The sequence below is a fragment of the Ailuropoda melanoleuca genome, chromosome 12, assembly GCF_002007445.2.
Source record: "Ailuropoda melanoleuca isolate Jingjing chromosome 12, ASM200744v2, whole genome shotgun sequence".
NCBI lineage: Eukaryota > Metazoa > Chordata > Mammalia > Carnivora > Ursidae > Ailuropoda > Ailuropoda melanoleuca.
In genome coordinates this window covers 63,586,616-63,596,234 of record NC_048229.1, presented here as the reverse complement: position 1 = coordinate 63,596,234, position 9,619 = coordinate 63,586,616, and the positions used below count along the sequence as shown (strand labels likewise).

The following is a 9,619-nucleotide window of genomic DNA, read 5'->3' as shown; positions in this document are numbered from 1 at the left end:
GGGGGGGGGGGGGGGGGTGTCAAATAGGTCATGGGGTGGGGTTGCTAACCAGAAGCATGCCGCCCTATTAAAGACCAGGGCCTCAGAATCTGGAGGGTTCACAGAAGAATTATTTTTTTCTACCACTACAATCCAATTAAACTCCACTTATTAGGAACAGCCCTCTGCCCTGGCCACAGCGTAGGCAGGTAAAGGTGAAATAACCTTCAGAGTAGACGAGAGATGGTGAGCAGGGTCCCTTGGCTTGCTTCCCATCTAGCTACCCCTCCCCATCTCAGGGCGTGGAGAGAAGTGGGAACATCCTCCAGTCAGGTGATCATTCCCACCCCTAACAACAAAATTTCTCATCTCTAGCAAAGACGGAGACAAAGTGGCAGTAGAAACCGAGCAGTAGCAGCTTGAGCAAAGCCTCCCCTCAAGCAAAAGGCCAGTGGTGTGAAAGCTGAGGATTGACTAGGCCTGATGGGAGGACTCAAACGAAGGCACGAGACAGTCCTTCTCTGATGTCTCCCAGTTTGAAAGAAGAGTTTGGATTAAGATTTAGGACTCCTTTTAAGGCCACAGAGAATCCACAAGCTGCTTTTAGGGTGAGAACTCAATAGGTCTGTCGCGCTCACAGCTTGCCAAGCAGTTGGTGGAGAGCGCTGCTTCTAAAGGCTGACTGCCTGAATGTGCGTCCTGAGTCCGCCTCTTACCAGGTGTTCCACACTCCAGAAGTGACTTACGTTTTTGGGCTTCCAGTTCCCACTTCGTAAGCAGGAGCCATTAATGTCCCTCAAAGTGCTGCTGTGAGCATCTGAAATGCTGTTGAAGTGCTCACAGCAGTGCCCGGCTCTCTGGGAATACTCACAGCCACCACGTGTGCCTCGGCGATCCTGGGGCTCAGTGCACCAAGAGAAAACCCACCTCACCAGGGCTTTTCTGTTGAGAATGATTAGGATGAGAACAAGAGGGGAGGAGTGCCAGAGCGGACTCTCAAGGCGAGCAACACACTGGTGGCATCTGCCCAATGAGAGCTGTGCAGGTGGGCACAGGCTGCTGAGAGCAAACCAGAATCGCCACGGAAAGCAGGGCAGGGTGACCAGGCTAAAGCCACGTACCTCCGTAACTGCTGGTGGGCAGGGCGACAGTGACCGAACTACCACAGCTCTCTCAGAGACCAAGTAAACACATGGGACTCCACTCCTAACATGCTGAGTGACTCAGCGAGGGGGAGAGGCCTTGAGCTCGGCTGTGCTCTAGATGGCATGACACTCCGTGGGCACGCAGGAAATGCTCAAAGCTCATCCTGAGGCGTAAGCCCCGCCTGCCGAAGCAGCTCAGGAGGAGGAGGGGCCAGGCTCCTTCAGATGGTTGTAGAAGACTGGATGCAGACCTAGGCAAGAGAAGGGCTCGGGGGTTTGCTGGGCAGCAGGGGACAGGGTGGTGCCAGCCCAGGCGTGGAAAGGGAATATTTTACTCTACTACCTACTATGGCTTAACAATGGGGAAGAGCAGGGAACTACCCATCCCAAGTTCTCCGGTGTGGAGTGAGGAGTGGCTTCTGTACTTTGTTTATATGTGTAAAATCTATGTTTTAATATATAATGGAGTCACACAGGGTGCATCATGGGCTATGCAATGCGGGATCCCTTCTAAGTTTCTACTCCATTAGAATGTGACTTTTCTTGCCCCCCTCCATCCAGAACTGATCTTTTAAACTTTCAAACAACTTACATGTACACAATGAGAGAGAAAAACGCTATGCTTAAGATAAAGATCTCACTGTTCCCAGAGATCTTCTATTATAAACACCAAAAAATTTAGAAAATTATATGGCCACTGAAACACCACGGTGGGGGTACTCTGGCCCCTGTAGGGGCTGGCCCATGCCTGAGACAAAGACCCCACACTCTTGACAGCCTCAGGCCACTAACCCTGGGTCCAAGGAGCTGACTGCCAGGTTCTGAGTTTTGGGGCCTCAGATACCTGTTCTCCTGGGAGACATGACTACGTGGACAGTACAAGCAGCCGAAGGTCACATATGCCTCATCTTTTGTTACTTCTCACTGAAAGCCACTACTTCGGAATTCCGGTTAAAAAGCCCTAGAATTAGTGGTTGAAGCCTTTACCTAAAATGGGTTTGCCAAAGCTATCTGCCCAGAAATGGCCAGCAGCAGCAAGATGACGTTTCACTAATGCATCAACTTCCTAGTCCAACTCCCTTTCCACGGCCCCCCTGCGGTGCTAACAAGCGATGCCCCCCAGGATCTCTCCCCGAAGCCTGGTGACTGACTCCTCCTGTCTCCCCCTCCCAAATGACCTTCTCTAGGGCAAACTGGGCCCAGCTTCTGTTGTCCTGCACTTGGCAGAACTCAAGGTACTTAGCCCTCACTGAGCTGAGATCCAAAGGATAGGACTTCCCAGGAGCCCCCTTCTTTTCTAACCGCTCTACCACAGGGACCCACTCCTCAGGAGGATCACGGAGGCTGGCAGCTGTCCGTCCATACCCTGCTACTCACACACACCTTTGGGGAGTTAAAACTTGTGGCAGGATTCACTCACTAGTCCCGCCATTTGCCAGGATCATCTTGGAAGTGCTGGAGAGGAAGTGGCCATCCTGGGACTATAGTTTGCCTCTGAATGGCCACCAGGCTTGCACCACCTGAGGCCATGCTCACGGGCCTGCGGGCCCCCGGGAGGCAGAGATTACACGTGACGGAGTGTCTGGAGCACTTGTTAATCCGTTATGATTTATTAGCTGTACAGCAGTAGATCCTCCTCCCCAGCTTTCAACCCCATTACATATTTTATTACAGGTCTCATGTTGGCGTCCTAAAATAATGAAAAATATCACACAGTACAGCTAAGTACAAAATGCATCAACCTAGAGTCTGATAGCTAACTGATGGCTCTTTTAAAAGCAATACACAGAAGAGAAAAGTGTTTGAAATCAGCAAGACTGAGGCTCTCTAAAAAACACATTTCAAACGTGTGACAGTTCATGTGCAAGAATCACTTTTTAGTTGGTTTTGTTTCACATTATTATTTTGTTTTGCAGATCCAAAGTTTAAATTACTGACCTAGTGAAATTTTCTGGCCCAGCTTTTAAGGGCTGCTGTGACCCACTCATAATCACCCTTCTGCTTGAACAGAGGAGTTATAAAACACAAAATTCAGCTACAAACAGAGCAAAGAAAATGTAGATGGGAAATCATAACTGAAAGTTAATTGTACAAGGTTCAAATGCTGGCTCCACGGGCTGGAAATCACGATCTTCCGTGTGGGCATCCGTCGCTAGCGGGCAGCAGTCTCGGTGCCATTCTGCTACATGATTGTGATCCAATTCCTTGTCCACATTTACACACGACAGAGTCTGTGGTAACTTAATTTGCAAGTAATTAAAATGCTGGGTTTTCTTACACTGCAGTTCTTTTCAACCTCTTAATTAATGGAAAAGATTAAAATGTAAAAAAAGTTATTTACAAGCTTGACCATACAGAAACTTTGCCAAGAAAGAGGCAAAGCCTTCAGGACAGACACCGACCGCAGCATGCCGTACTACTGGTGTGCAGCTGGCTCCGAGCAAAGGGAGTCAGGGAGAAGCAGAAGCAAAAACCAGTTTAAAAGTGTAAGTCCTTCCCAAGTCTGCATTTACAATTAAAAACTCTCCTGGGAAGAAGACCTAGAACTCTGGGAAACCCGGTGGTCATTCTGGAGTGGTTTACCATTGCAAGAGAGAGGGTTCAATGTCTCTGTTTCCATCTAAGAAAACCAGTTAGGCATCAACACTGTCCTCAGCACTTCACAGTAAACCCTCAGAGACTCAAAACATTCCATGATTTGCTAACATCAGACAGCAAGTTCTAGTAAAATCACATTTTTCTAACATCATCCTTGAAGTTTTAGTTCTCAGTATGTTTGGTAAAATGGTGTAAAATGATGCTTTTCCCAAAGCCAAAAGAAGAAAGAAGGGAGAAAAATTAAGATGCGGGCCGTTTAAACACAGCCCAGAGCAGTCCTGGCGACGAGCAAGGCCCCGCCATCACCGGTCCATCATGCTGAGGATCATCTCGGGCGTGAGGTCTCCGTTGGGGGCGTCTGTGGCAGCTGGTTGGGCCTCCTCTTCCTCCCCCTCCACGGGCTCCGCGTCTGGCTCTTTTTTGACTTCAACTATAATGTTCTCAATTGCACCTGTATTCTGGTCTTCCACCTGGATGATGGCTGTTGCTGGCAAGAAAGAGCATGAACAAAACAAATGCTCCATTAAAGCCCCTGAGGATCACAAAGGTCCTGTCAGACTCAACACTAAATGGCCGTCAGCAAAGCAGGAAAGCCTCAGCAAGGACACAGAGAAAGTCATAAAAAACAGACTTACTGAGCTAAAATACGGCCATTCGTGAAGCCCCAACACTCTATCAAAGAACAAAATGCTGACATTCATGTTCTTATGCTTCCCAAATGCCATACTAAAAGCCTTAGCTTTCCTTTATGTCCTGAAGTTGAGCTTTGCACTAGTATGAGACGGGCCAAAGACGCAGACAGCACATGACTGAGAAACCTCACACTGCGTGTCATGCAGGGCCATGCTGGAGGTGAGCCACCTATAGCGAGAACATCCATTTCTGATCCTGAAGCCTCCCACACCCAGGGCCCTCCACCAGTGTTTTCATTCAAGTGTGTGTAGGCAAAATGGCTCCCAGGGTGTACAGTCAACCCCGCCCCCCCCAACATCTACGGGGGGGGGGGGGGGGGGGTTCCCGGCAGTACATTAAAATAAAAAAGACTAAATCTTGCATTTGTTAAAGAAAAACTCTGCCTGCCAGCTTTCAGGACATCCACAGCCACAGAGAACAGAACAGAGACTCGAGTCCCCGGAGCCTGCTGTCACAAGGGCCGTGTCCAAGACAGGACTGCTGCCCACTGCCATTTGTGGCATGAGGGAGAGGGCGAACACCTCCGCTGCGTCCTCTCCTAAATCAGAAGGCCAACACTTGAATCCACAGGCCTGGATTTCTTAGGAGGAACAATCTCAGCACAGAAATTGCTTTACCCTTTATCCTTTAAAATTTGGCTCTTTTACATTAATTACCATATCAATTCTGCCAGCTGACTGGGACTTTGTTTTGCAGAACTCTCCCACATTAAAAGTACCCATCTTGTAGATAGTGAGTACCCTTCTACTCTGGACTTCTCACTGAAGCGTAACAGACTTCTAGGGTCTTCCTCATGTGTTTCCCAGTAAAAACTAAGTAATCGCTTCCTGACAGTTTGTTCCTGGTGTGACCTTAACTTGTTCTCATGGCTTAGTTCCCATCATGCCCCGAAACAAGGACCCGTCTGGCTCCTCCATGTGCTGGGAGCGGATGCCAGCCTCCAGCCTACTAAGTGGAGACAAGTAACTTACGCTGGGTCTGTTTGGGCTGGTTGGTTCTGCCAGGAGGGCGTCCTCTCCGCTTCTTGGCAGGTGGTGGGGCTGGGGTCACAGGCTGAGGCTCTGGCTCGGGTTCAATTTCCACAGCAGGTTCCTCCTCATCCTCATTGTCATCCAGGTCTGGCTCAGCATTTTCTTCTCATGAAATCAGGAGTAACAGGATGGGGGGCAGGGAGAAGCACGGCGGAAGAAAAACAGGACACACACACAAAATCACATATTCTGTTAAGTCTAGTTACATATTTATTTTCATCAATAAAAGTCCATTTAAAAATGCTTTTGCTTGAATTTTTGCTATCGACATTGACAAAGTAAACTAGTATTGTGCTAGAATTAATACACAAATCAACTTGAAGACTACTATTCCTACTTTACGTGGACTGGATATTACATTTTTCCTTTAGCTTTAGACATCAGAATATTGAGTTTCAAATTCTTGAGGCAATTCCATCATATGCCACATATATAACAATACCACAGTGCTTAAGCTGAAAACACATATTCTATCTATCTATCATGCAAGGATAAAGCAGAGGTAAGCCTGAGACAGACCCTCAATGTGTGCTCCTGCTCGTCTCTGAGTTGGCAGATGTTTGTGTGCATATGTGCGTGTGTGTGCGTGCGTGTGCGCGGAATTCCCATTGCACTGTGAGACCCTATTACTAGGATAAGCAGCAAGAGTTCTTCCACGACTATGATTGATATTTTTAAAAAAATATTTATTTTTAGAGAGAGACATGGGGCTGGGTGGTGACAGAGCAGAGGGAGAGGGAGACAGAATCCTCAAGCAGACTCTGTGCTGAGCATGGAGTCTGACGTGGGGCCTAATCCCACGACCCTGAGATCGTGACCGGAGCGGAAATCAAGAGGTGGCCACTCAAACTACTGAGCCACCCAGGCACCTGTTGGTGGTTTTTAGGCAAAGTTTTTTTTAACTTAATTCTCAGCTATGCCAGATTCAATGGGTCATTCTTTTTTTTTTTTTTTTTTTTAAGATTTTATTTATTCGACAGAGATAGAGACAGCCAGCGAGAGGGAACACAAGCAGGGGGAGTGGGAGAGGAAGAAGCAGGCTCATAGCAAAGGAGCCTGATGTGGGGCTCGATCCCATAACGCCAGGATCACGCCCTGAGCCGAAGGCAGACGCTTAACCACTGTGCCACCAGGCGCCCCTCAATGGGTCATTCTTTTTTTTTTTTTTTTAAAGATTTTATTTATTTATTCGACAGAGATAGAGACAGTCAGCGAGAGAGGGAACACAAGCAGGGGGAGTGGGAGAGGAAGAAGCAGGCTCATTGCAGAAGAGCCTGATGTGGGGCTCGATCCCATTAACACCAGGATCATGCCCTGAGCCAAAGGCAGACGCTTAACTGCTGTGCCACCCAGGCGCCCCTCAATGGGTCATTCTTAACTCCCTTCTCTCCCTGATGCCATCATCACATAAAAGGAGACAGGACAATTGTCTCTAAAGAATACTGACAAGGAGCTTTGACTCCCTTACTAGGTGTGTGACCTGGGACAATGACCACAGTGAACCTCGGTTTCCATATATAATCTCTAAAATACCCCCAACCTACTTACTAGTGATTTAAGGATCAAAAGGACTGAGCCATAATGCATGTAATCATGCTCTGAAACTCAGCCTCCACTACAGACATAGTTCTTGTTTGTACCAAGTGTCACAGTTTTAACATTCTCCATTATTCCGTTTCGGCTTCACTACTTCATTTAATAAGAGGTGCTACCCTCATTTTATAAAGAAGTGAGAAGCTGAGTGATTTGTAAGGCAGAACTCAACCTCTGGCCTTGTCCTGGGGCAGTTCTGCTGCCTGCCCCTGGCACGACTCCTGAGCCCCTGCTAACCACCCCCCCGCACCGTCACGGCACACAGAGTACCCTCCCCCTGCCGGCCTCTGAGAAGTACGGGTTATGCCGTCTTTCTCTAGCACCAGACATTTACATTTAGAAATCTAGGAGTAAATGCCTCATCTTCAGGACAAAATGCCTTATCTGTCAAACCCTAAGTGAAAATGTGGGGAACACACTGGTATGTGGCAGTGCGTCAAGAACGAGATGAGATGCTTCCCTGCTGAACTTACTCAAGCCCCCTGTTGCCTAAGTTGGCCCAATGCCTAGAAAACAAAACAAATTCAGTGAGAATTGGGGGAAAAGAGCACACAAGGAAGGTTAATAGGGTCAAAAGCTTATTGGCTTGGAGAAATTTTGGCAAAAAGCCTTGAGAAGAGCAGTGGATTCTGCTGGTCAATCTCTGCAAATGAGCAACAGGCAGAACTTCTGGGAGAGGACAAACGTGACTGTGTGGCCTTTTTGAGCAGTGGGATGGAAAGCCCAGACTTCCTGGGGGGACAAAAAGACACTAGGTACAAGGCCCAGAACCACACTACTGTGCTCTACAAGCCAGCTATGCAGAAGACAAAAGAAGGAATTGCAGCATCTATCAGCAACCATCAGTAAAGTCTTCTGCTGAAAGATGCTCTGCGATGCATAATCAGGGAGTGAAACCGACCTCGCTGGGAGATGAACCACAGAAGTGAACAAGGTGGTACCATAAGCAAGAAGGCTAAGGGCCAACATCTGTGGCAGCAGGAGGCTCTGCAACTAGAAGCACCTACACAGATCCTCCAGCTCAAGGGTACCTGTGGATCTCTGGGGCACTTGGGGCCTGTAATTTTTTTTTAAAGATTTATTTTAGAGCAAGAGCCAGCAAGCAAGAAAGCACATGCGAGTGGGGTGAGGGACAGGGGGAGAGAATCGCAAGCAGACTCCCCGCTGAGCATAGAGCCTGATGCAGAGCTTGATCTCCAGACCGAGGTCACAACCTGAGCTGAAACCAAGAGTTGGACGCTCAACTGACTGAGTGACCCAGGTGCCCCACTCATTAATTTCTCAGCCAAAGGGATCCCACAAAGATTCTCAGTAGAGAATGGTACGTGTGTGTGTGTTTTTTTAAGGTTATTTATTTATTTGAGAGAGAGAGCGAGCCTGCACATGCAAGCAGCGAGGAGGGGGAGAGGGAGAAGCAGACTCTCCGCTGAGCAGGGAGCCTGATGCAGGGCTCCACCGCAGGACTCGGGCATCATGACCTCAGCCAAACACAGATGCCCAACCAACTGAGCCACCCAGGTGCCCCAGCAGAGAACAGTGTGCTTTTAAAAAGTTAAGTAAACCGACGTTTTGAAGGAGGCATGTTTACTAAAAACCCAGTGATGAAGAGAATGCTTAGATTTTCTAGAAAAGGCAGCAAAAAAATTACTCTTATGCTTACTGGTTGAATACTATCCCAGGAAAAGTAAAACTTCTAACCAGAAAAGGTTTTATCAAAATAAATAAAATACACAAACACTAAAAGGGACCTTGCTGCATATCTAAATATAAAAAAACCTATTGCTTTCATGAGCAAGTTTTAGATAAAATCAATGGAGAGAATGAAGTTTTCAAATATTTTCAATCTTCAAAAATTTTGACCCCTCCCCGTTATCACTAACAAGCAATGCAAGACAAAAGGAACCTTAGAAACACGTAAGGCACCATCTCTAATTTCTCCAGTCTGATGGTGCTGCTGGGGAAGCATATTCCCCAAAACAAAACCCCTCTACATACATCTTTTACCATAAAATCTTAAATCTTTAGTCACAGATGTGCCTTCTCAACTACCTGGCCAGTAGCCCAAGCACCCACATTACAAAGCCTAATACCACAAAATGAGTGTGCACAATCAAATGTGATTCTCCATGACCGACGCTCTTGTTCTCCCTCTTCATGATCTAGCACCTCAAAGCATCCCTTCTGCCTGGATTTCGTGACTAGAAGTCAAATACACCCCCAAAAGTATCAATAGTAGGAAAACAGGCAAAGTGTTACACTATAAAATGGAGATTAAGGTAGGAAGAGAAAGGCTGACCTTCATGGATTTGATCAACACATCTCAAGGCTAGGCTGACACAGGCGGTCAAACCAGAAGTTGGTCAAGATGCTTAAGAAACCTTCTTCATGTCCATTAGAGTCATTGCTCAAATCTAGACCAGCTTCCTAAATGTAAAAGTTATGAACACAGAAAAGAAACTCTGCTGGCCTTAGAATATCACTAATCTGAGGAAACTGAGTTGAGATACTAATTTTGTTTTGGCTTTAACTGACCATGTAAAGTATTTAAGGTTTTATCAAGCAATGGAATACCAGGAGGAA

General features: G+C 47.2%; 1 protein-coding gene across 3 annotated transcripts in view; it reads right to left on the bottom strand.

Moving 5' to 3' along the window:
* Nucleotides 1–2,707: 2,707 nt before the first annotated feature.
* The window catches only part of CTCF (CCCTC-binding factor), a 47,066-nt gene continuing 40,154 nt past the window's right edge, over nucleotides 2,708–9,619 (bottom strand). For 2 of the 3 annotated variants that reach the window (XM_034638231.1, XM_034638232.1), the window contains 2 exons: nucleotides 5,387–5,548; nucleotides 2,708–4,209 (listed from right to left, as the gene is read on the bottom strand). In XM_034638231.1, the coding sequence (XP_034494122.1) occupies nucleotides 4,025–4,209; nucleotides 5,387–5,548 (347 nt within the window). In that variant the 3' untranslated portion in view covers nucleotides 2,708–4,024. The remainder of the gene's footprint in view (nucleotides 4,210–5,386; nucleotides 5,549–9,619) is intronic. The other variant, XM_034638233.1, reaches the window with a different exon arrangement.